Source organism: Oryza sativa, chromosome 4 (genome assembly GCF_034140825.1).
Source record: "Oryza sativa Japonica Group chromosome 4, ASM3414082v1".
In the NCBI taxonomy this organism is placed as follows: domain Eukaryota; kingdom Viridiplantae; phylum Streptophyta; class Magnoliopsida; order Poales; family Poaceae; genus Oryza; species Oryza sativa.
The window spans coordinates 23,288,261-23,316,127 of record NC_089038.1 but is presented as its reverse complement, the minus strand read 5'-3'; the positions used below and the strand labels follow the sequence as shown (position 1 = coordinate 23,316,127).

The 27,867-nt window shown below is 41.9% G+C and overlaps 5 protein-coding genes and 1 non-coding gene across 6 annotated transcripts; 4 read left to right on the top strand and 2 right to left on the bottom strand.

Moving 5' to 3' along the window:
• Positions 1 to 70: 70 nt before the first annotated feature.
• LOC4336026 (PLAT domain-containing protein 3) lies at positions 71 to 947 on the bottom strand. The gene is made up of 2 exons (XM_015777959.3): positions 828 to 947; positions 71 to 746 (listed from the first exon to the last, which is right to left on the bottom strand). Exons 1-2 carry the CDS (start codon positions 876 to 878, stop codon positions 243 to 245), a joined length of 555 nt encoding a protein of 184 aa, XP_015633445.1. The 5' UTR covers positions 879 to 947; the 3' UTR covers positions 71 to 242.
• An 8,853-nt stretch (positions 948 to 9,800) lies between these two features.
• Positions 9,801 to 15,242, top strand: LOC4336024 (endoplasmic reticulum-Golgi intermediate compartment protein 3). Its single transcript, NM_001419384.1, has 13 exons — positions 9,801 to 10,110; positions 10,961 to 11,034; positions 11,325 to 11,408; positions 11,521 to 11,601; positions 11,947 to 12,027; positions 12,677 to 12,769; positions 12,901 to 13,080; positions 13,199 to 13,266; positions 13,398 to 13,449; positions 13,578 to 13,631; positions 13,751 to 13,843; positions 14,042 to 14,108; positions 14,490 to 15,242. Exons 1-13 carry the CDS (start codon positions 9,969 to 9,971, stop codon positions 14,579 to 14,581), a joined length of 1,161 nt encoding a protein of 386 aa, NP_001406313.1. The 5' UTR covers positions 9,801 to 9,968; the 3' UTR covers positions 14,582 to 15,242.
• Positions 15,243 to 15,940: 698 nt separating this feature from the next.
• On the top strand, positions 15,941 to 19,666 carry LOC4336023 (lipoyl synthase, mitochondrial-like). The gene is made up of 4 exons (NM_001419385.1): positions 15,941 to 16,493; positions 17,239 to 17,450; positions 17,565 to 17,944; positions 18,815 to 19,666. The coding sequence occupies exons 1-4, from the start codon at positions 16,051 to 16,053 to the stop codon at positions 18,926 to 18,928; spliced, it is 1,149 nt and encodes a 382-aa protein (NP_001406314.1). The 5' UTR covers positions 15,941 to 16,050; the 3' UTR covers positions 18,929 to 19,666.
• An 850-nt stretch (positions 19,667 to 20,516) lies between these two features.
• Positions 20,517 to 21,386, top strand: LOC4336022 (uncharacterized). Its single transcript, XM_015779065.2, has one exon. It carries the CDS (start codon positions 20,595 to 20,597, stop codon positions 21,270 to 21,272), a length of 678 nt encoding a protein of 225 aa, XP_015634551.1. The 5' UTR covers positions 20,517 to 20,594; the 3' UTR covers positions 21,273 to 21,386.
• A 1,799-nt stretch (positions 21,387 to 23,185) lies between these two features.
• On the top strand, positions 23,186 to 26,686 carry LOC4336021 (uncharacterized). Its single transcript, XM_015778457.3, has 5 exons — positions 23,186 to 23,410; positions 23,548 to 23,621; positions 24,715 to 24,844; positions 25,231 to 25,542; positions 26,158 to 26,686. Exons 1-5 carry the CDS (start codon positions 23,282 to 23,284, stop codon positions 26,428 to 26,430), a joined length of 918 nt encoding a protein of 305 aa, XP_015633943.1. The 5' UTR covers positions 23,186 to 23,281; the 3' UTR covers positions 26,431 to 26,686.
• A 304-nt stretch (positions 26,687 to 26,990) lies between these two features.
• On the bottom strand, positions 26,991 to 27,063 carry TRNAR-ACG (transfer RNA arginine (anticodon ACG)). The gene has a single exon. It is a non-coding gene; the product is annotated as a tRNA-Arg (tRNA).
• Positions 27,064 to 27,867: the final 804 nt, after the last annotated feature.

Here is a 27,867-nt window from a genome sequence, read left to right as displayed (position 1 = left end):
AGTATGGGAAGTAAAGTCAAACAAACGAGTACATGATGAGCATTTTTAGACGGATTTAGGACTTGACGAGTGGTCTAAAAACCTGATAAATCAGGTACGTTTATTCAAGAAAAACATAAAACATTTTTTTGCCACCTACTACATTATTAGTGCGCACATTACCAGCAGCCCTGGCTTATTATCACAACTCAACACTTTGACAGAACAAGCACATAAACTAGAGGACGTGCTCAGTGCTCAGCTCAGCTCTCCTCCTCGGCGGCGGCGGTGGCCGTGCTGATCTTGCCGCAGACGCTCCGCTCGGCGTAGAGCTGGTACGGCGGCGCGTCGGTGGCGAGCCACTGCTGGACGTCGAACGCCGCCCTGTTGCACCTGGCGTGGGGACCGGCGACGGTGACCTCGACGGACTTGCAGAACCACCCGTGGTGCTCGCCGGCGCCGTTGGAGACGAGCTTCATGCGGCAGACGGGGGCTCCCAGGCATGGCCCGCGGCCGCTGAAGATGTCGACGTTGCTCCGCTCGAAGTAGTCGTGGCCGGCCGCCATGAGGCCGCCCCACGCCTGCAGGTTCCTGATGAGGATGCCGTTGCCGGCCGCCGTGTAGAGCTCCACGCCGATCGCCGCGTCGGTGCCGGCCTTCCAGATCGAGCCCGTCTCCACGTAGAGCGTGTACACGCACTGGTTCGACCCCGTCGAGCCCGGGAGCAGCAGCGCGCCCGTGTCCTCCTCCGACGTTGCTCCGGCGGCCTGCGCATTCAAGGTTATATATGGTGAAGCTGATCACGAGATGGACTCATAAGCGAGACTCAGAAAATGTAGAACACGTACCAAAGCCGCCATGGAAATGAGTGCCGCAAAGCAGAGGAGCTTATGCGCCATTGTTGAAGGCTTGAAGAAGCAGACTGTCTCGACCTTTATCTGCACTTTTTGAGATGTTATGTGCACCGACGATGATCTACTTCAGCTGGCTAATGAGGCTTCTTATAGACGGAGACAAAACGGATAGGGGAATTGGAAATGCTACCGTAAGATTAAACTAGCATGGTGGCCCGCGCAGATTGCGCGGCTAGCATCATTATATTTTCTCTCATATAATAGCATATATGTTTTCTCATTATATTATTCAAATATATTAAAATGAAAACATAATTTTAAATTTTGCAATAACTTTACAAAACTACTAATGTGTAATATTCATATTATATTTTATATACGTGTTAGTTATTAATTATTTTTAATATCAAATTTTAGTTATTTGTAAATTATATATATTCCTATATGTACTCTAGACTTGTCTTTTAATTTTTTTTAATTCCGAATTTTCTGTAAATTGTATTTCTATATAGACTCTATGCTCTTCTTCTAATATTATTTATTTTTATTTCTAAATTTTCATATTATATTTTATATACGTGTTAGTTATTAATTATTTTTAATGTCAAATTTTAGTTATTTGTAAATTATATATACTCCTATATGTACTCTAGACTTGTCTTTTAATACTTCTTTTTTTTAATTCTGAATTTTCTGTAAATTGTATTTCTATATAGACTGTTTGCTCTTCTTTCAATATTATTTATTTTTATTTTTGAATTGTTATTATTACTAATTGCATTTATATGTGGACTCTAAACTTATCTTTCAATATTCTTTAATTTTAATTTCGAATTTCAGTTACTTCTAAATTGTATTTCTATATTTGTATTCCTATATTGACCTTAAACTCTTCTTCCCATGTTATTCTTAATTTCGAATTTCGAATTTTAGTTATTTGTAAATTGTATTTTTATACATACTCTAAACTCTACTTTTAATTTTATTATATTTATTCCAAATTTTAGTTAGTTTTGAATTCCTATATGGACTCTATACTCTACTTCTAATATTCCTTATTTTTTAATTCTAAATTTCTACTTTTTTCTTAATTGTATTTCTATATGGATTCTATACTCTACTTCTAATATTCCTTATTTTAAATTGGGTGAATAGCTAATATGCTCCCTGAAGTTTCACTTCGGGCTCAGTTTAGTCCTTGATGTTTTAAATCGTCCAAACAAGTCCTCCAAATTAATCATTTGAGTTAATATAGTGCTTGGACCCAAAAAAGTGCCACAAATTAATTATTTGGGTTAATATAATCCTTGGACCCACAAAAAGTGCCACGTGAGCATGTCAAGTCATCCTCGCATGCAGCGGTATGAATGAAATGAACATTCTACCCTTATATACCATATAAAAAAGAAAACAAATATTTCACACATGTATGGACATTTTAGAATTGTCACTTACGATTGCTGCAGCCTAATCGTATAAATTCCTTTGTCGGCCACCCTCCGCAACAATGTTGGGCCTAGGTTAGCTTTTTTTTTGTGTCTTTTATTTCTTTTCTATATAGTATATAGGGGTAGAATAGTCATTTCATTCATATCGCTGCATGCGAGGATGACTTGGCATACTCATGTACCATTTTTTTGGTATAAGGACTATATTAACCCAAATAATTAATTTGGAGGACATGTATAGACGATTTGAAACCTGACTAAACTGAGCCTGAAGCGAAACTTCAGGGACCATATTAGCTATTCACCCTTTTTAATTCCAAATTTCTATTATTTCCTAATTGTATTTCTATATGGACTCTATACTCTACTTCTAATATTCCTTATTTTTAATTCCGAATTTCAGTTATTTCCAAATTATATTTCTATATGGACTCTATACTCTACTTCTATTATTCCTTATTTTTAATTCCGAATTTAAGTTATTTCCTAATTGTATTTCTATATGGACTCTAGTCTCCTCTTCTAATATTCCTTATTTTTTAATTCTAAATTTCAGTTATTTCCTAATTGTATTTCTATATGGACTCTAGTCTCCTCTTCTAATATTCCTTATTTTTAATTCCGAATTTCAGTTATTTCCTAATTGTATTTCTATATGGACTCTAGTCTCCTCTTCTAATATTCCTTATTTTTTAATTCTAAATTTCAGCTATTTCCTAATTGTATTTCTATATGGACTCTAGTCTCCTCTTCTAATATTCCTTATTTTTAATTCAGAATTTCAGCTATTTATAAATTGTATTTCTATATGGACTCTGCTTTTTCTTTTTCTCCGATTAATGTGAGAATTTCTAGGCCATGAGAGCGAACGTGGAGGCTCATTTTTCTATTCCTTTAATAATATAATAGATGATTAGTGTACTGTTTTTTTAGATGAATGTGTCGTTTTTTATGCTTTGATTAGACAACAAGTTGAATTCAAGAATGAGGGGATACAGGATTCTTCAACGGATCAATCGATGAATCGATCATGTGATGCACAAGGATGATGTATCACGTAGGGGGATTTAAGTCAAACAACGAGCTTACTGTATATTCAACTGCTCTGCTCTAGCTGGCCTGCCAGTAGAGCACAATAGTGCTCAGATATGATCACCATCTATGCATCTTCTGTTTTGGAGGAGTTGAATTTCATTCTATACTCGGCAATGATTTTTTTAAAATTTAATTATTACTCTTTTTCTGTGAATCATGTGTTAGAAAGCTGCATTAATGGCCCAGCTCGGTGTTTTGTGATTCACATTTCAGAACTTTAGGACAGCTTCAAAGTTTACCAACATTATCTAGTAGTATAGAGTAGGACCCAAGACATGTCATTCATATTTGCGAATGGATATAGGCTATGTTTAGTTCCTGAAAAAAGTTAGAAGATGAGGGAAAGTTGGAAGATTGGAAAAAAAGTTAGAAGTTTATGTGTGTAGGAAAGTTTTGGATGTGATGTGATGTGATGGAAAGTTAAAAGTTGGTGATGAACTAAACACGGCCATAAACGTCAAATCTGAAATAAGTGGCGAACACAACTTTAAAATATAGATGGGATGACATTTAGCAAGGAGCTAGCCCTAGTTCGATGATGGCACATCACATATAAAATCATAGTCACCGGCTCATGGACCCGGCACGGTGACACACCGCACAAACATCAAGCAAGTTAACAATGAAAATTAACCGGCGAACAAACTCGGAGTTAGGTAGGTGAGGTACTAAGCTAGTCATGAATATGAGACAGTGATGAAGACCTTATGTCAGAAATTAAGGATGAAAATGGTCAAACCAAAAATTATTAATTTAGAAACAATTTACAAAATTTTCCATTTGTAAAAAGGTCCTTTTTACTCTCCTGTTCCGTACTATTTCATCAAATCACTTAACCTCTAAAATATTTTATTTCTTATTGTATCCCTAAACTAATAAAGATGGTTTGCTTTACTAATTAATTGCAATTTTGTTTTTTGTTTCTCTTTATACAACTCGTAAAAAATGTTAAGCCATAAACGACACCATAACCAAAGTTCTAAAATATTTTCAAAATTAGTGCTTCCAACCTATATAAACAATGATAAAAAAATGTTAACAAGTAGATTATAATGGATCTACCAATCCTATTAAATTTCAATGCAAATATGCCTTATATAGAGATAAAAAAATGAGAAATATTGTTAGGGTGCGAGTGAACCATCTTCAATAGTTCGGGTTGTAAAATAAGCTAAAAAATTATTTAGAATGACCAGTGCTCCACCAACATAGTTCGAGGCAGTAAAATAGAACTTTTTAAATATATTTACCAATTTAACTATTTAGTATAGACTAGGTACTAAATAAATAAAAAAATTCAAATTTTATGTATGGCAAAAATGGGGAACAGTCAAAATAGTACCAATTATAAAAAATAATACTTATTCGACCGTGAATTTCCATAAATATTTTTATCCCTGTTCAAAGTACTTGATTTATCTAATGGTTTGAAAGTGGGCTGACGGCTAATGTGCTAGAAATGGGCTCTAAGGGTGTGAGGCGGTACAGACCGTAGCTGGACCGACTGACCCACCCCGCTTAATGGGTGTGTCCACCCCTATCCGAAATACAATAATACTTTGCTTATCTATTGGAATGGGAAATCCTCTTAAAATTTGCCTAATTCTGAATAGCTGGGCCAATTTACGCTTGCCTCGAATATGAAACCTAAAGGCATTTGGAAAACAATAAAATGTGCCTATATATACTTGCAGTGGCTTAGCTGCTCCTTGGACTAGATCGGTATAACTACTTGAATATGAATCAGTGAGGGGGCGATGTATCCTAGCTAGCTAGAACGAATCACTTACAATTGGTGGCCATGTGATGCACAATAAGAGGACCAAACAGGTAACACAAGTGGGATACAAATGCTTATATATAACCTTACATCACCTATGTTATCTGAATTAGATCTAGTCTTTCTTTTTGTTCTTCTTATTCTTATGTGAATCATGTGATAGAAAGATGATGAATTATTAATTGCACCCAACATAAGTGTGAACATATCCTATGCAAGCACACAAGCTTTCTCGTGTACATACCGTGCACACCAACTAAAAAATATCATCAAAAATTCTAAAAAAAATTGTACATGTAGTTTTAGTAGTATCACATCTATGTATGAAGTCTCATATCCAAATTTATTATATATAGCGAGAAAAAAAGATATTATTTTTGATAAATTGATATTCTCAAAACTTTCAACAATTTATCTTTATGTTACGGTAAAATATAATGAATTTAAGGTTAAGACTTTATGTAACACTATTGGAAATACTTGTACATTTTTTTTAGATTTTTTGATAAAACTTATTAGTTAGTGTGCACGATGTGTGCAAAAAATTCTTGTGTGCACATGATTTATATGTTTCGAACACAAATAGTCCAATATATTAATTATATCTGTGAAGTTTATGCTACTTCACAAGATATTGGCATGCACGCTTGCATGTGAATGGATCTAATCCAACTATATTTTTATCCGAGTTTATGCCGAGTAGAGTGCATGATGAAGAGGAGAGAACATTGATGCAAAACCGCGCTTGTTTGAGGCATGGCACGAGGACCTTCGACTGAGGCTGCCGAAACCTGATAGGCTTAGGCGAAGCGCCAGCTGAAGACCAAGGTTTTCGCCTTAGGTGAACCCAATGGGCGAACCCATCGGGCGAAGCAGGAGGGATTCGCCATCAACCTAGATGCCATTTGCTACTTGAGGGCCAATTATAAAGCCCATTAAGGAGCCCATGACCAAATAGACACTAGTTACTCTCATAAGTATTATCATAATGGCATAAAATTTGACAATTTGACCCTTTGCAAAAACTAATTTCACAAATGAACAATGGCCATAACTTATTTCAAAATGACCCACAAATGAACAATGGCCATAACTTATTTCAAAATGACCCTTTTGTTCAGCGCCACATCGTATGGCGCTGAACTTAGACACCTCAGCATCACGTCAACTGGCGCTGAATACTGTGCCACAGCGGATGGGAGGCTGAGTCGGCGTGCTAACGTGCATTCAGCACTGTGCTATTTGGCGCTGATATGTCTAAGTTCAAGGCCATATGATTTGGCGTTGAACAAAAGAGTCATTTTTAAAATAAGTTTTGGCCGCGGCTCATTTGCAAAATTAGATTTCGGAAAGGGTCAAATTATCAAATTAAATGATCATAATGTTATCCATGTAAATTCCCCTATACACATTAAGTCTAGGGTGCATGACCTTGTACTAAGGCTATAAATAGTCCCTAGAGACATGTAATAGGGGATCCCAAAAAATTCAATCAATTAATACATATTGCTTTACTTACTACTATGCAAACCACGTCTTTCGACGTGCGCAGTTATCAATCGACAAAAGTGCTGTTGGTACAGGAATCAATCATACCGTAATATCCCGGTTGTAAAAAGAATGAATATAACACAAAAGGCTCATCAATATATGTTTATTCCAGCAAAATCTACACAGTAAAGTTACATTTTCGCCACATACCAAAGTAATTAACCCGCACTGCTTATTTCCACAGCGAACGCTCAAGCAGTTAAGCCGAAACAGAGACCGAAGCGGAAGATCGATCACAACAATATAAATTGAGAAAATCCATGAAATGCTATCGACAGGCATTCCAATCCCAAAAATACCATCGACAAAAGCAACATCTTAAAAATGCCATCGTATAAGCATTTTTCTCCCAGAAATACCATCGTCGTCAATCTACCGTTGATTTCACACCGTTACAATTTAAGAATGACCAAATTGCCCTCAGTCCAAAATATACCCTAGCATTCACGGTAAAAAGGAAAAAGATAAAGATGAAATGGGGAAAATGTCTAGACCCGATCCAGGCGGCTCTATCGGCGGCGGCGGTCCATGGTGGCGGCGCGGCAGTCGTGGGGGCAGCGGCGTGGAGGTTGCTGGCTGTGGCGCAGGGTCCGAAGGCATTGGCGTGGGGGCTGTAGCGGCGAGGAGGCCGCATGTGGCGGCTCGACGGTCACTGGGGGCAGCGAGGAGGCCGCAGTCGCCGGTCCCTGACCGCCTTCATCGCCGTCTCTCAGGTGCTGCCGACGGTCACCTGAAGACCCGACGCCAGGACCCAGCGGTGACTCCTCCATCTCGGGTCCGACGGCACCCAGATCGTCGCACCCTCGCATCACCCAGGCTCCGCCCATCGCGCCATCCCCACGCCCATCGAGCAGTAGCGCCGCTGCCCATCACGCCCTTCCCCTTGGCCATCGATGACCTGTGATGCAGTCCTGTTTTTTGGGAATCTGCCTGTCCTCCTATTGCTGCAGACGAGAGGCCAGAAACAGGTCAATAGCTGCAGACGATGGTATTTTTAGGAAGTTGTTTTTGTCAATGGTATTTTTAGGATTAAGATGCTTGTCGATGGTATTTTATGGATTTTCTCGTATAAATTACATGACATATCACAAGACAGTATTGCGCAAGGATGCACAAATTTAAAACCGGAAAGAAATGAGACAGACGTATATATATCGCTGCATTATTTGAGCCGCAACACACAGCACCGTCGTCGAAGCCAGCGTCTGATCTGCTCTACTTGCAGACGCCTCCACTCGGCGCAGTGCTGCTCCGGTGGCTCGCCGGCGAGCCACTGCTCGACGGCGAACTCCACAGTGGAGCACGATAGATGTCGGTGAAGATCGAGCACGCCGGCGGTGTCGTGCGTTCGGCGTCTTCAGCAGCATCGTATACTGATTGGCCGTGCATAGACGGTCCCGGTGACCCGGTCCCGGTCTCTGCTGCATCATCGCCACGGTCCTCGGGTCCCGGTGTACAGTACACGCACCCGTACTTCTCCTCGCCGGCGGCCACCACCAAGTCCGGGACCGCCAGCGTCAATAACGAGACTAGCTCAAAACAAACTAATGTGTATATACGCGCGTTCATACGTACCAAGATCGCCGTAGCAACGAGGATGGCAAAGCAGAACAGCAGCTTCCTATTTGCAGCCATTGGGTATTGTTGAACCTTCAACGAGTAGCTAGGCTCGACTGACTCTAGCTAGTTTATTTTGCACTTCTGTTGAGGCTGTGTTTAGTTCCACGCTAAAATTGGAAGTTTTACTAAAATTGAAAGTTTGAAGAAAAAAGTTAGAAGTTTATGTGTGTAGGAAAATTTTGATGTGATGAAAAAGTTGAAAGTTTGAAAAAAAAGTTGGGAACTAAACTGAGCCGTACCGATTTGTGAGCTAGAGGAGGCTAACGAGGGTATTTATAAGGCGAGCTAGAGGACCAGAGCTAATATGTTGGCTTGTTAAATATTCTGAGGGATGGTGCGTAGCTGAAGCATAATCCCTTCGTCGTAAAATAAACTAACTCATGATAAAATGTAACATTATATATACTAGACACCGATCCACGTGACATAGCTATTACTTTCTTAATTATAAATATTAGAACTTTGATCATATATGAAATATGATGGGTATTTTCTGAATTATGTATGATGCTTTAGTAAGAAAGTCCGCCTCACTTTCAAGTTGCTAGCTACAACTTTATACTATTAACTCTGATTTTTAAAATTGTCAAATTTTATAAAACTAAAATTAAAAGAGTCAATGTTACTTCTAGTTCAAGTTCTATTTTACATGTGCTCCCAATATCATCTCGGTTTCAATGATTCTAACCCATGGCTAGATATATTAATTAAGTTAAGTGAAACCTCTTAAAGTATCATAATATTATTAGTAATTGATATAGAGGTAGACAGAAGGACGGCACTAAAAAAAGATGCGCGCAACACGGCAAGTGATTATAGAAAAGGGGATCGCTGATCAAGGATAAAATAGATAGAGGATATCAAGAATTAAGTTTTTAGAAAGAATAAAATATATAGAAAAGGGGATCGCTGATAAGGATAAAATATATAGAGGATATCAAGAATTAAGTTTTTATAAAGAATAAAATATATTAATTAGTGGTAATATATCTTGTGAGATGCATACAAATTGATAACTTATCTTATATAAATGGTTTTGATAGTTCACACAACTTGATTGGAGTATGATCAAGCTCAATTTACCGCATGGCCTTCTAATTATACCGATAAAATCACATCACTATCCCAAGACTGATATGGATGAAATATACGATCATGCCATATAATATACTGTTGTGCTGAGTTCAATAGAACTTCGCATCATCTTGTGTGAGTCGTTAAAAAATAATATGTTGTTGTGCTGAGTTTGAATGGATAAGATATGAGTTGTGCAAGATTGTACAGGAAGCTGAAAAATTATATGAAAGGAAGGGCATTGTCTAGTGTTTGATTTATATCTGATCGTCCGAAATGGGTTTATAGTGATCGCTTGCGTTTGTAGCCGTCTTACCTTTTTGGTCTGAAGTCTAAACCGCAGAGCACCGGCTCCAACGAGGCGCGCACATAAGGAAAGGAAAACCTGCAACAACTCCATGGTCTCCTCCCGTTTCGATCAAACAAAAGACCAGAAAATAAAAGAGAAAAAGGTAATAGTAAGCCTCCGTTCCCAAACTCCCCCAAAGGCCTCCAAGCTCGAGCTCGACCCCGAACCGGAAACATTCCTCGTCGGCGAGGAGCGGCGAGATCCCCCGGGCCCCGGCCATGGAGGGGCTCCTGTCCAAGCTCCGGAGCCTGGACGCCTACCCCAAGGTGAACGAGGACTTCTACAGCCGCACGCTCTCCGGCGGCATCATCACGCTCGCCTCCTCCGTCGTCATGCTCCTCCTCTTCGTCTCCGAGCTCCGTACGCCTCCTCGCTCTCCCCTCCCTCCCTCCCTCTCACTTCCGATCTAGTTCCGCTGCTCTCAACCCTAGCCTCCGGATGGGTGCCTTTGGAGATCCGATGGCCATGGATTTGAGTATTTGACCATGGGGGATATGCTGGACGAGGGTTTGCCTGATTGATTTAATTCGGTGCGCTAGTGAGGTGTGGGCCGTTGTTGCATTGTGGTTTTGCGTTTTACGGCGGGAATTCGCCCTCACCGTAGAGATCTCCTTGACTGTTTTCGAGGATCTGGTTGATGAGGCTGGAATCGAGCCACTATTTCGACTATACAGCGTTGAGTTTTGCTTCATCTGGTTGTTACTGGCTTACTGCTGGTATATTGCATTGAAGAATCATTTGTTGCTCAATTCTGTTACATGAATAATTGGACAGTTCGTGAGCTTCTATTTTTACTTTTGTTGTGCTGTGCTTGGTTAAGTATGCGTGCAGAACATTCTACCATTTTGGTATTAATGTGTTCTCACAACTCCTAGGGACTCCATAATGAATACGAAGATCAAACTTGCATGCATAATGTTCGGTTCCTTGTGTACAGAGAAACTTGAGATGCTGCAGAAATGAGTTAAACCGAACTTTTGATCATCATCAGAGTTCCTTAATATTTACTATGTATGACAAAATCAAATTAGTCCAAGACCATATCATTAAAATGAAAAAGAGGGGCTGTTTTTATAATATCATGTTTTATTTCTGAGTGTAAAAATATACTCACAATGTCTAAATTTGCTTCCATATCCTAGTGCTGTTGAACATTCTTTTTGTATTCATGATTCATCCTGTGCTCAGTAGCTAATGTTTCACCATACAGGATTATATCTTCATGCGGTCACAGAAACAACACTAAGGGTTGATACCTCAAGGGGAGAAACACTTCGCATAAATGTAATGACCAGCTTTAATTCTAAATCTTTGATTGCATCTGATTATATTCTAAACCTTTCTTTTTTATTTCTACCAAATATTGAGAAACTTTCCGTTCCTCATTTCTTTTAGATAATTTTCTCACCGTTGTTCCCTTTTTCCTTTCTTTTTTTGTTTTTCTTTTTTGCCAGTTAGCTCATCTGATTATATTCAGAAATTTCTCTCTTCTATGTTCGATTGTTACCTTCTTTACTGCATTCTGTTCAGGACACACGTTGACATATACCTTTGGTATGATTCTAAAAATGCAGTTTGATGTCACCTTTCCAGCCCTTCAGTGTTCTATAATAAGCCTTGATGCAATGGACATCAGTGGACAAGAGCACCTTGATGTGGTATGTATCTGTGTGTTGTTATTGTTGCTGTATGTGTTATGGTTGATCACTGGTTGTTGCAGACTTTTAGTGAGTAGTAGCTAACACAGCTTTGTGTAATGCTCTTATGTAGAAACATGATATATTCAAGCAGAGAATTGATGTCCATGGTAATGTTATTGCAACTAAGCAAGATGCAGTTGGTGGGATGAAGGTTAGTGCTTTTCACTGTCCTTAAGAACAATACGCTCATGATTTTTAGAATATAGTAAGGCGTTACTTCAAAGTCCCATTTATGAATTAATCAAAATCATAACTAGTATGAATGCATTTTGTCATGGAAATGCCTTAACAGTCCTAGATTCTTAACGTGAAGCTAACGAGGACTGGTTATTTAAAATTGTACCATATCTGAAATCTGAGCTATTAACAAGATAACATAACATATATCATTTTCCATAACTATGCAATTAAGTAAATTCTGGCTTGTAATGTCCAGATCTTGATGCATTTCGTTAACCCTAAAGATGCATGTTTCCTTGTTTCTTATTTTTTACAGGTGGAACAGCCCCTACAGCGGCATGGCGGCAGGCTTGAACACAATGAGACCTATTGTGGCTCTTGTTATGGTGCGGAAGAAGTATGCTCCTCTTGCTTTTAGATGATATTTCGTCCTGACTCGTATCTCTACTACTTTAAAAGCGAAGTTGTCCCCCTTAGCATCTGACTTCACCCACATCCCCCCCCCCCAAAAAAAATAAAATAAAATTAACAACAACAATAATAATAATCATAATAAAATGTGTTTCCACGTGAAAATTGACGCAGAAAAACCAGATAGAAAAAGAAAAAACCATTCATCCGTTTTCCTCTAAATCCTATTCAACTCAAGGGCATGCAACTAGCACTATACAAAAGTTTTACTGCCCTGTGGCCTTAGCGAAAAAGACACACCTGATAGTGATAGTAGGGGTTATCAGATATAATTTGCTTGGGTTAGACCATTTAATTTTTTTAGCTTTCTGTTTTCTTCTTTATTTGCTTACTGTACAATGGATTGCCCTCTGTTTTGCAACCTTGGCCATTACTCCTTTGTGTTTTTTATGGGATATTGTTCTTATATTTTAGCTCACTAGTGCCTTATATGCTGATCTCAATAATTCCAGGGTTCTTTTCTATTATCTGTTTCTTATTTACATGAATTAGATTGTTATATAGTGCTCCGTATATTTGGTACATCAGTCATTCTTCCAGGGGTTTCACTGAATATCTTCTTTCATTTAATTTAGTCTGATGAGCAGTGTTGTAACTCGTGTGAAGATGTTCGAGAAGCATACAGGAAAAAAGGTTGGGGTGTATCAAATCCAGATTTGATCGACCAGGTATAAAATCTTTTTTTTTATTATGTGCTATAACTATGTACCTGCATATGTAACATAAGTTGCATGCTGTATAACTCGTGTTCCTTCCACCTAGGGGCATTTTATTTTGCCTGATATGCATTGTTCTGTAGTGCAAAAGGGAAGGCTTCCTTCAGAGTATAAAGGATGAAGAAGGAGAAGGATGCAATATTTATGGTTTCCTGGAAGTTAACAAGGTTGCTGGAAATTTCCACTTTGCTCCAGGGAAAAGCTTCCAGAAGGCAAATGTTCATGTCCACGACTTGCTTCCATTCCAAAAGGACAGCTTCAATGTAATAATACTTGAGCATGATTTCTAACTGTGAATACTGGCAGGCAGGAAAATTATTGTTTCCATGTGAACATTCTTTCTTTAATATTCCAACTTTTACTTTATTCTTTATGTTCCAGGTCAGCCATAAAATAAATAAGTTAAGTTTTGGACAACGCTTTCCTGGTGTGGTTAATCCTCTTGACGGGTAGCTTGTTTTTCTCATGTTTTCATTTCATTGTGTCCTTTTCTATGTTTATTAGAATTAAGTGCATGCGCCTAAGAATAATAAAAGTGATACTAAACATTTCTAAGATCTCTCTGCTTGTAAAATATCAGGGCACAATGGATGCAACATTCATCATATGGAATGTACCAATACTTCATCAAGGTCTGTCCTATACTCTTTAACTATCTTAGGAAAAAGTATGGAATGCTAAATCATGTTGCTTATTTCATTGCACGTGATATTATAGCATGATATAGGAAATGTGATGATAATATTGTGTTTTTTTTCAGGTTGTTCCCACTGTCTACACAGACATAAATGAACACATTATTCTTTCGAATCAGGTAATGCCTTCCTTTTTTCCCTCATGTGCACAAGTATCGTCAAGTTCACCTATGCACATGTATGTATGGATGGATACGATTTTAAACATATCTTAAAATGCTGTTATTCCTTGCTGCAGTTTTCTGTGACGGAACATTTTAGAAGTAGTGAGAGCGGTCGGATACAGGCTGTTCCTGGAGTATTTTTCTTTTACGACCTTTCGCCAATTAAGGTATCGTTTTGAAGTATTTTCTCTGACGCTGCTATTAGACTGGCTTCCCAATTTGCATCATCTTCTGTGTTGTCTTTTATACCATATTTTCCTTATATGAATGGGAAATCAGTGTTCATGCCTTCAATGTTTAATAATACATCTTGCAGTGATATTACTGCAACAATCATATAAACCTCCCATCGATGCCTTTTGCAGGTCACATTCACGGAACAGCATGTGTCATTTTTGCACTTCTTAACTAATGTTTGCGCTATAGTTGGAGGTAATATTTCCCTTGTGGACATTGTCTTACACTTAATACTCAATTTTATTAAACTGTATATGTTTCATTTAAGCATTTGATATTTTAAGCATCGAATTTCTTTTTCTTCAAAACCTGAGATATCTACATTTGTGTCTAAGAACAAACAAAATGTAGCTGCTGAAGCAAGTGAACGATACCTGAAGTTAGACATATGTCTTGCCATTTAGTCTTTGTATATTTCTCTTTGTTTTGTCTAATTTAGTCTACTCCTGAACGATGTGCAAAATATGCAACTTTTTTTCTGTCAGCTCTAGGGGCCATACATTATTAGAAGCTATGAAATTAACCCAGGTCATCAACATCCTAGTAACCTAAGGTGCCTATCTTCTTGATGTGCAGGCGTCTTCACTGTTTCTGGAATCATAGATTCATTTGTATACCATGGCCAGAGAGCAATCAAGAAGAAGATGGAAATCGGAAAATTCAACTGAATATTGAATGTAGCCTTCCTGTTGGTACTACCCACAACTCATTCCATTTTCAGGACTTACTTTTGAAGAACTATTGTCACAGTAGGGGGCGAGGCCGCTCCAAGTTCAAAAAACGCCAGTGAACCAACCCACTAATATTTCTCATATGCTTTCTGCTCTGAAACTATTGATTCCCGTGCATAGTTTATAACCAACTGGTCATCAAAGTACAAGTGACTTGGCTGCTTGCTTCCAGCAGAAGCTACCTGTAAAGGAAATGGTTCATCTGGTTATACTGCCCTGGGGCAAACGGAGCATTTCAGAGATGCTCAATTTTGTACACCATACCAGGAAACATTTTGTGTAAGCTGCATTTTTTTTTCTTTTGTTGTAAATCGGTGACTCCGTGTTAATGAGCTCTTGCTTCTTTGTAGAACAGAAAATTTTCCTGACTCCGTGTTTTATACATCATATTCTTTTACTTACCTGTAGCTTTCACATGCTAGGTAAAAGAATGTGTAATTATTTCGAGGAAAAGTTTCTTTTCTCCCTTGCTCCCCGTTCTCTACAAAGTTTACTGTAATCGGTAGAAGTCAATGACCATTGTATTAGATATAAAGTAACCATGTGACGGTGTGGATGGTATCCCATAATGAATGCACCATGTCTTTTGCTCCGTCCGTCATAAAAAAAAGATAAGTATTTATGAATCTGGATGTCTAGAACTTCATGTTTATATATTTTTTATATTCAAGGATGGATGGGTGTGCTGTATATACTTGTTGTAATTAAGAAGGGGCCATTTTGAGTTTACTTACCGTGCAAATTGAATTTTGTTACTGTTTGGTACTTCTATTTCCTGTCCACTTTCTTTGTCTTGAATAAAATTATTTTTAACTATAATTTTTTTAAAAAATAAATTTATTTTTGAGTAATCATTGGATGAAAGTAAAAAAGAAATGCATTGGAAGTAGATAAAGAGAGATAATTATATTAAGGTTTGATTAAGTTAAGGTATTTAGTTTTTTTATTGGTACGTGTGAGATGAATGAAAAATTGAGTGTTTTAAGATGGACGAAGTATTTGTGAGAAGTGCACATGAACTTTCTCTGCAAGCGCTTCTATTCAATGAACATAAATAATTGTATTCATTTGCTCGTTCTTACCTTCACATAACCTTACCTGTTTCTTTAACAAAGCTACAGAGCTAGTACTAATGTTTAGTGGATGTCGATGAAATTTGTTCAGTCCATACGTACTTGATCTGTATTCAGTGAAGTGCCTAATAGTATTATAAACAAAATAAAATGTATTTTATTCAAAAAATAAAAAAGAAACAACAATAAGAAAAAATAAAGCGAGGAAGACCATAGCATCGTCGTCCGCACCAAACCAAGCAAACTCCATCTCATCGTCGCTCCGGTCCCCACCCTACTCCACCAACTCCCGCCGCCGCCGCCGCCGGCGGTCGTGCGCTCCGGGCCGCAGCCATGCACGGCCGCCGCCACCTCGCCGCCTCCCTGGCCCGCGCCCTGACCTACGCCCCCTCCCGCTCCATCTCCTCCACCCCGTCGCTCCTCCAAACCCTCGACCCGTCCACGCCCTCCCCCGCGGCCGCCCCGCCCACCGCGGGGCGGCTCGCGGAGCTCCGGCAGCGGCTGCAGGCGGACGCGCCGTCGCTGGGGGACTTCACGTACTCGGTGGAGGTGGGGACGCGGAAGAAGCCGCTGCCCAAGCCCAAGTGGATGAAGGAGACGATACCAGGCGGCGCCAAGTACGCGGGGATCAAGGCCAAGCTGCGGGAGCTGAAGCTGCACACCGTCTGCGAGGAGGCGCGCTGCCCCAACCTCGGCGAGTGCTGGTCCGGCGGCGAGACCGGCACCGCCACCGCCACCATCATGATCCTCGGGGACACCTGCACGCGCGGCTGCAGGTAAGAGATTAATCCTCTTCTTGTTGCTGCTTGCATTAGATGTAGCTGGGCTGCTGCTTAGATCCTTTTCGGATTGTACATGGAGACCTTACTATCATGTCTCCGTAATATTAGAGACTTTATCTGTAGAGATAGAATGAAGCTTTCTCATATGCTATCCATTTCGATGAAATTTCACAGATTGATGTCCTTGAAGGTATAACTTGAGCCATGTTAGTGCAAATGATGTGGTTATTGTATCTTCTAGTTTATTTTAGTTGCTTGTGCTAGATTATGTGGATGCTTGAGCTCTGCTTGTGATGTAAAATTAGGTCCTATCATTTGTGCATTAGGGATGTTAGCAAAAATTGTAGAAATAGGCAAAGAGGTAATTAACTTAGTGTAGAGAAATCATGAGGGATCTCCAGTTCTTCTGTATTTTCGAATAGGTTGTTTTCTTAAACATAAATCAACCTTGTTGGAAATATTTTGAGCATAAATTTCAAAAAATATCAGAATAGGTTGTCCTGTATGATGACAATTTCAGGGTACTGTCTCTTTATCTAGTACTATCCATGTGACCTTGTATGGAAAGAAGTGTTCTGTGTTATTATTGTTGTGATTTGTCCATGAATTCCAGTTGCTAGTTTAAGATTTGCTGATGTTGCACTCTACCTTCTCGTGAATTGGCACTAACCTTTTAGACAAGGTATTGCAAGTCTTCTGTTTTGATCGTTTAGTGAGTTGGCAAGTCATTGATTTGCAGGTTTTGTAATGTCAAGACCTCGCGAACTCCTCCGCCACCAGATCCTGATGAACCTTCTAATGTTGCTCAAGCTATTGCCTCGTGGGGCCTGGAGTATATTGTCATCACAAGTGTTGACCGCGATGATTTACCTGATCAAGGGAGTGGTCACTTTGCTGAAACAGTTCAAAAGCTAAAGGTGTTGAAGCCAGAAATGCTTATTGAAGCACTTGGTAAGTGACATATTTCTGGTATATTGCTTTGTTATTCGGTCAGTATATTATCAGTCCTCTGTCTGCTAATGTTGTGCTTCCCTATATTGTACCCTTATGCAAGTTATTTTGCAGTTCCTGATTTCCGTGGAGACCCAGCATGTGTAGAGAAGGTTGCTACTTCTGGGTTGCATGTTTTCGCCCACAACATTGAAACAGTTGAAGAGCTGCAAAGAAATGTGAGAGATCATCGTGCGAACTTCAAGCAATCAATAGATGTCCTGAAATTGGCAAAAGAGTATGCTCCAGCTGGTACCCTCACAAAGACATCAATCATGCTGGGTTGTGGAGAAACGCCTGATCAGGTTATCAGCACGACGGAAAAGGTTAGGGCTGCTGGTGTTGATGTAATGACATTTGGTCAGTACATGAGACCATCTAAACGTCATATGCCTGTTTCCGAGTATGTTACTCCCGAAGCCTTTGAGAGGTATCGATCCCTTGGTGTTGACATGGTACGTCCGTCTTCCTGGAAGTTTTTTGCATCATTCAAAGTAAAATCAAGTATTGGCTTTCATTAGTAGGATACATAGTGTACATGGCAAAGCTTAATTTACTATTAACATCAGATTTTATCACAATAAAGAAGCTTTCCTTGGCATCCTCATGTAGACTATTAGCTAGTCAATCTTTATTAGTTTTCAATGAGGGATATGATAAACAGAACAATACAACCAATCTAAATAGCTGTTTATTTGCTCTATCATTTGGTGGACCAAACTTGATTTTTTGAGAACGTAGGCACTTGCTTTGTCATACAATCTGCCTCCATGCTCAGTTATTCGTCTAACAATCTTAACTCCAGGGATTTGTAAATCTCGACTTTAAATTTGGGCTCCTTTGGAAGAAAGGATTTTTGAAGGAATTCTGGAGAAATTCAATCCTATGGAAAATTTTCATACGTGGTCGTTTGGATCAAAGGAATAGATAGCCAAAAATCCTATAAAATTTTAGATTGGCTCAAAACATAAGAATTTTTCCATGAGGTCCAACCTCTTGGGGAAAAAAATCTTCTCTCTCTCTCTCTCTCTTCTTATTCTTACATTTTTCCTGGGCTCCATTTAAACGGTCATTCCTATAGTATTCCTGCAATTTTTCAGTCCATAGGATTTGAGGTGCTTGAGCACTCCAATTTCCTGTATTTTTCCTATTCCTGTGTTTTAAGAATCTTGCTTTCCAAAGGAGCCTTGCATGCATTTCTTAATACTCCCATGTTGGCTCTCAGAATCTTTCCTACAGTTCAAGGTTTTTAAACAATACTACTGTACTTTGTATAACAGTAATTAGCTTGTTTGCTGATGAAATGCCATGGTCATGAATAACAGGGCTTCCGTTATGTGGCTTCGGGCCCAATGGTTCGATCTTCCTACAAAGCTGGTGAGTTCTACATAAAAGCCATGATTGAAGCTGACAGAGCAAAAGCTACGACTGCAATATAGTTGATCCTCTTTCCTTGACATTGTTACACTGCAAATAAAGTCGCAGGATTCTAAAAGTTCTTATTGGAAAAACATGTTCATTTTTGTCATAATTGCAATCGTGCTCCTTTCAACTTCTCACTGCCCCTTGTACCATTTCAACATCTCCAAGCTATGTTTGAAATTGTTGCTCTCTTTTGTTTTATAATGTAAAAATCACGAGTCCCTGTGGTCCAGTTGTCAATCATTCATTCATTGCTGTAAACTTCAACAGTAGCAGGAAGTCAAGTCAAACTACCCACTGAAAATGTAGGATATTGTCCCTCATGTTACTATGCTGTACTTTTGTATATATGATGGCACAATGTGAAGATGGTAAACTTGCCTGCTGTTCCATTGAAGATCAGATCTGATGTAGACCATTCCAAAAAGATGGAGCCCGCCCAATGCTCCAAGATCGACGAAACACTCTTTCTGCAAGTCAACAAAGGCCCTCCCCCAGGGGCTAATTGGAGGAATATGTTAGGGGTAAAGAGCACCACTACGAGAATTATTGACACTTCCATCGGTGTCTTGTCCCCAAAAGAAACTAAATGGCCGTGCAATAATAATGCTTGAACTCGCTGAATTATTATATTGCATTGTGGACATCCCGTTGAAGTTGAAGGCCAGGAGGATTTGCGTGTCCCACCATATTCACCAGCAGCCACGCTGCAGCAATGAGTTTCGAGTCAAACCGGCACTAGCACGAATCGCTAGCTCCTGTAGCCATATGGACGACTTCTTGAGCCAAACGGCACCCAGTGGGTTTGGTTCTTGTGTGCTGTTATCCTGTCAAACGTGCTTTGGTGGTTACAGACATGCATAAAGGAATCGCAGCAGCGATCGGGATCACTCGATCAACGGATTCAACTCTTCAAATGAGGTGAAGGTCTGGAGGATCGAGTTAGAACTTGGAATGAAATCACTGAGTAATCTCCGGACCAAACACCCTCTTAAACTAATACTTACTCCACCTTGTAGCAAAGCGCACATGATTACATGCGTAATATAATCGACTGTCCGATCTGTCCCGCAGGATCGCAATCTACTTATGTACTTATCCGAATCCGATTCGGACGGAGTCCCTCACCTTTGCTTAGTTTACTCGCGTTTCTAGATTTCCAAAGCGCCTAAAGAGGCCCACGGGGATATCAAATAAAATTCCGCAGTGCCGGTAGTTATCAGCGAGCTATCCCCTCATGGAGTACGTAGCTGCTGCGTTCGAGCCCACGATTCGGCCGTGTCAACCTCACGCAACATGCGCGCGCACCGGTAGATATCCTTATCTCGCGCTAAAAACACACGTACGCCGCGCCACTCTTCCGCCGGCTCTATGCCAGCGACCAGATCAACCCTTTGCAGCGCCCAAGGGTTCGCGACTCGCGAGCCCCGGTGGGATCGCGAGATTGTCTCGCGGAAATCCCACTAAAAAACCCCGAGGAGTCCACGCGCGCGCGCGCGCGCCCGTGCCAATCCCCTCCCCTCGCGAAAGCGAGAGCCATTTCCAACCGCGCCTCGCACTGTGACCCTGGCTATATATACACGCGGTAGCTGCGTTCTTGGAAGAGAAGAGAACAAATTAACCGAAGCTAGTGTAAGAGCAGAGAAGAGCTAGAGGTTTAGAGTTTGCGGTGTGTGCGTGTGCATGGCGAGCGTGTGGGCGACGGAGCAGCCGGGGGTGGAGCTCGAGGTGAAGGTCGTGAGGGTGGCCGGCGTCGAGGCGCGGCCGGAGGGGGGAGGCGGCGGCGGCGGCGGCCTCTTCGTGAGGTACTACGTCCCGGCTGGGGACGGGAAGCGGAGGATCCGCGTGGACACGCGCGAGGTCCCGTGCGGCGGCGGCGATGGCGAAGAGGACGGCGCGTTCTGGGGCGAGCTCGCCCGCTTCGAGCGCCGCGGTGGCGGCGCGCCGGCTTCGGTAGGCGGGGTCGTGTTCGAGCTCCGGTGGAGGCCGCGGCGGCGCTCGCCGGCGTTCCTCGGGATGCTCGGGAACGGGAGGCCGTCGTCGCGCGTGCTGGCGCGGGGCGAGCTCGCGTGCCAGGACAACGCCGCCGCCGCCGTGACGCCCGCGCCGGCGTCGTCGGGGAGTACCTGGCTGAGGCTCTCGCCGGCGTGCCGCGAGCTGAGCGGGTGCAAGGCGCCCAAGCTGCTGGTCGAGGTCAGGATGATCCACGCCGCCGACAACTACGGAGCCGTGAAGGCGACGAGGTCGCTCGGCGGCGTGAACCACCACTACTGCTGCAGCGACGGCGAGCGGTGCGCGCAGTGCGGGTGGATCGGGACCGAGGAGGACATGTTCCTGGCAGCAACGTTCACCCACGAATGAGTGGCGTGATCGTTGATTTCGTAGTTCATGGGAGAGGAGCTAGTTAATTAACCTAACTGTACTTTCGCTGATGAAATGATAAAAGAAGCTCTCGACTACGAGGCAATTTAGTCATGGGATTTTGATCGATTGTCCACATATGTTGCGACATACTCCGTATTTCGGCATCATAAATCAATGATTTTTGGTACATTGGATTAAAACAGGGGCGGATTCACCAAGTGAATTAGACTTGTCTCGGCCCCAAAAGTTTCTGCACTCCCATAGATTATCCTTCAGCTTATAAGCGCAACCAAAATTTTAATTTTAAAACTTAATTTTGAGGTTTTTCATTGTATAGCTTATTTTTCCTGCATTAGCTTTCAAACCGTTAAAAACACATATACAAATTGTTTTCGGTTGATGATAAGCTATTATAGCTTATAATCCGCATAAGCAAAACTATGTATTGGATTCGGCGAGGTCAAAACTGATAAATACGCTACGCTCAAAATTAGTGGATTATATATGCCGCATTCTTTTCTGATTGATTGAGATATATATTTTACATCGATTTTTGTTAGCATGTTTTTTTAAATCCCTTACTGCTATATTTCATACGAAAACATTCTATATATATATAGAAGTATTTTTAAAAATATCAGATACTAATGAAAACTTAATTAATCATATAATGGTTTTCTTGTTTCTTATGAGCTGACTTTATTTTTAATCTTCAGTGAAACACCCTCATAGTGGCGTCGTCTGTTCATTTCCGCCTCCCGACTCCCGAGTGGCAACGGCGGCTTGAAGTACTGTCAGTCTGTGCTGCCACGTACTCCTGACTCGCGCTTGTACGTTCGCGGCGGCCGTGTGCGCGACCGTGCGTGGCGGCCTACACGCAATCCACGGCGCCCTCGTTTTGGTTCCGCCGTCCGCTGACTTCCGAGGCGATACAGCCATACAGGCTTTGCATTGGCGCGTGATCTCAACCCATCGATCACGCCATGAGATCATGTTCACCGGCTTGAAAACGGGTACGCCGTACGGCGTACGCGTATGCGTACGGCCGAGCTCGATTGTTCCATAGGAGTAGATTTTTGCAGAGTAGTACAACCTTTGGACCTTTAATTCAGTCGAGATCTCGAGAGAAGAAAACGAAGAATACTAGTAGTAATATCTAGCGTCCGCATTGTACCTGGATTTGCAGTTCGAATATCCAAGTCGAGCAGTATACTCTATACTCCAAAGGAAAAAAAAAAGGCATAAGACGTGCACGCGTAGTAGCACGGCTGCAGCAAAAGCAAGCAACAAACAACGGCAACACGAGATCGTTTCTTTCCTTCAAAGTGTCTTGGCGCGCCACACGGGCCAAACACCGGGAGCGAGCAAGGAAAGGAGGGGGACCCCACGCATCAGACAGACGAGGGGCTCGCGTGATGAAGCGTCCGAGAGAAGGGTCCCACTCCCACTCCGACACAAGGCCCTGTCCTTCTGACAGCGGGCCATTGGGACCCTACTGTCAGTCGCACACGGCGTACCTGCGGGCTCGCCGCTCGATCGCGTGATCGTACGTGGACTTTTAAACCGCTTCGCGTGCTCCGGGCGCTCCGAGCCACGTGCCCACCGGCACCTCGGCCGCGCGGGATCCTCTACGCCCAAATCCAATAAAAATCCACTTCGCTCCACCCAGCACACGCGGGCTACACGGTTCCAACGCAGATATCCACGGATCTCGTGCTCCCGCTCGGTTCCCTTCCCTGTACCTGTCCAGGCAACCCGTACCCCCGCCCTGCGCCCACCGACAGGTGGACCCACGATCTTCCGGGCCCACATGTCGGTGACGTACAGGCTACTGTTTCGGTGACGCGGACGGGGACGGAGGGGGTGCGTTGCGCAGCTACTAGTAGCGGCCGTGCTCTCCAAACAGCGGCAGTGGTGGCGCTCGCATTTTTTTTTCAGCTCCGCGGAAGGAACGAAACCCAACCCAAGCGAGGCAAAAGCGGCGGCGGCGGAGGAGGAGAGGAGCAATGGAGAGGGCGGTGCCGGTGAGGAAGCCGCACACCTCGACGGCGGACCTGCTCACGTGGTCGGCGACGGGGCCCGACGCCGCCGCCGCCGCGGCCTCGCCGGTCGCCTCCTCCCGCCCCAGCCTCAAGGTAAGCTATGACTAAGCCGTGCTCGAATGCTGCTCTGCTTCCCCGTGCGTTCGAGTGCGACACGCGAGGCTGACTTTTTTGAGGGTGCGTGTGGGTTGTTTGTGCTGGTGTTGTGGTGTGATGTCTGGCGGCCACAGCCGGCCGGGGGGATCACGCCGGCGATGTTCGGCGCGCCGGTGAGCGAGAAGGAGGCGGAGGATCTGAGCAAGAGGTGAGATCTGGGGGGGGGGGGGGGGGTACCCATCCTGCCGCATTCATTGTTTCGTCCCTGATCTGATCGATCTATGATTTCGTTGTGCTGTGCTTCTCATTCGATTAATTAGCCTGATCTGGCATTTTGATCTACGAACGTGTGTTCTCTGTTTGGGCGTGTGGTTTAGTGCATCAACATTTCGAACTTAGGAAGGTTGGTTGGGGTTGTTGCTCTGGGTTTAGGAAGAAGTAGCAGCTGAAGAAAAAATTGCGCTCTCGACGCCTTTAATTTCAGGGTGGTTTGCTGGAGGGAGAATAGTCGCTTGCAGGTGGTTGGTTGGTTGGTTCATGTGACGATCAACCGTGTCCGTGTATGTGTGGTACAGTGCAAACATGAGATGTTTGCTAATGTCCAAATTTTTAGTGCTAGAATCCAAGTTTTAGCAGTACAGGCAATGATGCTTGAAAGTGATTTGGGCTGAGGCAAACGGCAAATGCCTGGTTCAAAATTTGGATATTTCTGTCGTGGGTGCCACAAAGAGACCAGAAATTATAGCTTAATAAGTCAAGTCATGTGGAGCCTGACTGTTTGTTCTGACCTGCAGTTGTGACCATGTCATTGCATACACTATGTTATTACTTCGCCTGTCATAGAATTTTGTGGAGTGTTGGCTGTTTATATTTGTATAATTTATGGAAAACAGTCCATGAAAATTTCTTGATGGACCACTTTCTGTGGTGGCCGAATTATGGTAGATGTTCTTTTTTATGCACCTAGATTTTTCTAGTTTATCTGCCTTTGAGTATTCCTGCTTCTCTGCTAGAAATTTATCTTCCTCTGCGGTTGAAGCTTTGGCTTGAAACTGTCTATCTTGCATGTAAAGCTCCTGTTGAATTTTTACAGCATTTTCTTATTGTAGTGCAGTTAATGGTACGTACTGCCTGTTTTAGTTTTGACTTCATTGGTTTTGTATACCAAGACATGAAGTTAGTTCGACGACCAACTCTTAAGTGTCTAGTTGTAACAAAATCAGTCAAATATCCTTTATTCATATGCTATACTTTTTGAAGATATGGTATATTGAACTTATAACTTTGTTGGCCTGTTATAGTGAACGAAAATTTTGCTCGGGCTCAAAGTTAAAAGAAATGACTGGAAGTGGGATATTCGCTGAGAATAGTGAAAATGATGATTCAGAGGCTTCAAATCCTGCAAACAAAACTTCTGTAAGGATGTATCAGGTATTTCTTCTTTCTTGTTCAGAAACATGCCAATCTTCCTCCCTTTTATTGAGAAATATGTGTTTCTCTTGTTCGTGTTGCTGTGGTGTGGTAATAAGCAGGATTCCATATAATGTGTGCTATGGATAGAGTAACAAGCAAAGACACTTCATACTTCAGTTAAGATTTAAGAAAAAAACTACTACTCTTCCATGCATGAAACTTGACAAAAAAAAAGACACATCTGGAGAAATATCTTATTTCGTTTTGGTTTATGTAATTTTATTTTTAGTTGCATCAATGTCCCGAGATATATCTTTCTCTTGGGTTGATTATTCAAAATCTCAAAACATTATATTCTTCCAGTAATATAATTACTGATGCCCTAACGTCTTTTTTCATAACAGCAAACTGTAACTGGAATAAGCCAAATCTCATTCAGTGCTGATGGAAGTGTTTCTCCAAAGAAGCCATCGTCATTACCTGAGGTGGCTAAGCAGCGAGAGCTTAGTGGTACACTGGAGACTGATGCTGAGGCTAAAATGAATAAGCAGCATTCTGAAGCCAAGAGCAAGGAGCTCAGTGGGAGTGATATTTTTGGTCCTCCTCCAGAGATCCCTGCAAGGCCATTGGCTGCTCGCAATATGGAGCTGCAAGGAAATCTAGATTTTGCACTTCCACAACCGAGAAGCGTCCACACATCAGTGAAAGTATCCAATGTAAGTGACATGAGTATGAATATCCTGTTTATGTTTCTATTCCACTATGTATCATTTTACTGTGTATTCTCCATTAGTGACAGGAAATCAACCAAGCACTTACTATAGGAAAAAAAATAGTAGTACGTCTTGATGTATATCTTCAATATAAACAAGCCATCATAACTGTTTCTGTTTCATATTGGCCAATGTGGAATTTCAGGCTTTTGTTATTGAGTACCGCACCACGGCACCAATCTTTTGTAGACTGAATAATTTACTGGTTAGATACGCCAAAAAGGAATTCATACCACCTTTCTTTAGGAAACCACAACTACAGAAGGGACCTTTTCTTTTGTTCCTCTTGGTGATACAGGATATCCATACACCTTACAGGGAATGGATGCTCAAATTAGGTTGCATTGATATAGGTGTAAGATGCATCAGCTACAGTTTTTTTTTTTAAGCATCAGCCAGAAATAGCAGCACAAAGGATGACATTTCTATTTGATAGATATACGGCTTGCATGACATATTGACATGTTGCATTGCCATATGTCATCAAAATGTATTTGGATTTACCTTGTTATATGAACATTTCACCCTTAAATTTGTATGAACTGAATGCCTTTGTAGCCTGCTGGAGGTCCAAGCAACATCACGTTCAGTGAGGAGCCTGTAGTCAAGACGTCAAAGAAAATCCATAACCAGAAGTTCCAAGAGTTGACAGGCAACAACATCTTCAAAGAGGACGCTACCCCTGCATCAGCTGAGAAATCTCTGAGCTCAGCAAAGCTGAAGGAGATGAGCGGCAGTGACATCTTTGCTGATGGAGCGGCAGCTCCCCGAGACTATCTCGGCGGTGTCCGCAAGCCCCCTGGTGGCGAGAGCAGCATTGCACTGATCTAATCGCCGCAGGCTGCCCTAATCTGGACTGGCTACTTTTACCCTCATCGCTGAAGTCCGTGGCATGTGCTCTTCCTGGACCCTGGTTCTTGATCATGGTTGAGAGCTGATATCTTGGCCCTGATATCATCTAGAGTCAGCAGAATCTGACTCAGCTTATGTGTTGTAAACTTGACTTAATCTCATCTGTCTTATGGTACTTATGTATTAATCTCCTTGGACTGAGACTGAAATAAGTTTTATTGGTTCATTTTTGTGAGCTCATGGTATCATCAGGAAATAATGTCTGTCTTGTATCAAATTAACTTATTTGTGAGTTATGCAAAAGATAACGAAGGTATCTACAATACCATTTCCTCTTAACCTGGTTTCCTTTGAAATTTGGGAGATACAACCTGGTTTCATTTGAAATTTGAGAGTTACATGGATGAAGGGAGAAAGAAGAAAATACTATTTCCTCTAACCTCGTTTCCTTTGAAATTTGGGAGATACAACCTGGTTTCCTTTGAAATTTGAGAGGTACATGGATGAAGGGAGAGAGAAAAAAAGAGACGAAAGTAAATCGACTCCACTGGGGATCGAACCCAGAATCTCTGGTTCCGTAGACCAGCGCCTTATCCATTGGGCCATGGAGTCCTTGTTGGATTTTTGGACATTACGGACTTGTTTACTAATAAATTTCAACCTTTCCGAAATTTCACATTACCTTTTAGTAGGATAAGTTAAATATGATGTCAATTCTTTAAATGTTACCATACATTTATCCAACCAAATAATGGTATGGTTTAATGGCATGAATCTGAATAACCCTGCCGTGCCCGTTCAAGCCTACCACCGCTTCCCACCGCTGGATCCGCCACCACCTCACCTCCCTACCACCGCCGTGCTTCCGCGGGATCCGCCGTGCCTGCTCGAGCCCAACACTGCACTCCTGCCGTCGCCAACCTGAGCTAGAGTGAGGAGAGAAGTGTGAGAGGAGGAGGGGAGAGAGAGAGAGAGAAGAGGCTCTGGAAAAAAAAAGAGAAGTGAGAGAGAGAAGGTGAGTAGATAAGGATGATACTTACAAATTATGAAAATGCTGAGACGGAGGAAATGAGGAAGGTTAGACTTGAAGGTGGGCCTTTAAGAAGCCCACGCATGTGGCCGCTTAAGAGGCCCACCTGTGAAATAGTCTTGTTTCTGCATGTGGGTGTGTTAAGAGGTCCTTCTATAAAAATAGGTTTTTGCATGTGGGTCTTTTAAGAAGCCGTATGTGAAAATGTAGGTTGATTTTTGTAGGCGCGACCAGTTACGGTCCGCCTACAACTTGTATAGAAAAATCGTTTGTAAGGTACGTACATGCTTGAAATTTGGAAGGAATACAATGTCTCCTCTCATCGTAGCACTCGGATCCACTTTGACTCTCTCGTGCGTCCGTTACCTCCTTGCATCATGGAAGGA

Excerpts from the sequence above, each read along its gene's own strand:
- LOC4336021 (XM_015778457.3), top strand. The coding sequence starts at position 23,282 with ATGGAGAGGGCGGTGCCGGTGAGGAAGCCGCACACCTCGACGGCGGAC. Across the intron at positions 23,411-23,547 it reads CCTCCCGCCCCAGCCTCAAG|CCGGCCGGGGGGATCACGCC; the intron begins GTAAGCTATGAC and ends TGGCGGCCACAG. Across the intron at positions 25,543-26,157 it reads CATCAGTGAAAGTATCCAAT|CCTGCTGGAGGTCCAAGCAA; the intron begins GTAAGTGACATG and ends ATGCCTTTGTAG.
- LOC4336026 (XM_015777959.3), bottom strand. The coding sequence starts at position 878 with ATGGCGCATAAGCTCCTCTGCTTTGCGGCACTCATTTCCATGGCGGCT. Across the intron at positions 747-827 it reads TCATTTCCATGGCGGCTTTG|GCCGCCGGAGCAACGTCGGA; the intron begins GTACGTGTTCTA and ends TTGAATGCGCAG.
- LOC4336022 (XM_015779065.2), top strand. The coding sequence starts at position 20,595 with ATGGCGAGCGTGTGGGCGACGGAGCAGCCGGGGGTGGAGCTCGAGGTG.
- LOC4336024 (NM_001419384.1), top strand. The coding sequence starts at position 9,969 with ATGGAGGGGCTCCTGTCCAAGCTCCGGAGCCTGGACGCCTACCCCAAG. Across the intron at positions 11,409-11,520 it reads GACAAGAGCACCTTGATGTG|AAACATGATATATTCAAGCA; the intron begins GTATGTATCTGT and ends GCTCTTATGTAG. Across the intron at positions 13,081-13,198 it reads TCCAAAAGGACAGCTTCAAT|GTCAGCCATAAAATAAATAA; the intron begins GTAATAATACTT and ends TTTATGTTCCAG.
- LOC4336023 (NM_001419385.1), top strand. The coding sequence starts at position 16,051 with ATGCACGGCCGCCGCCACCTCGCCGCCTCCCTGGCCCGCGCCCTGACC. Across the intron at positions 16,494-17,238 it reads ACCTGCACGCGCGGCTGCAG|GTTTTGTAATGTCAAGACCT; the intron begins GTAAGAGATTAA and ends ATTGATTTGCAG. Across the intron at positions 17,451-17,564 it reads AATGCTTATTGAAGCACTTG|TTCCTGATTTCCGTGGAGAC; the intron begins GTAAGTGACATA and ends GTTATTTTGCAG.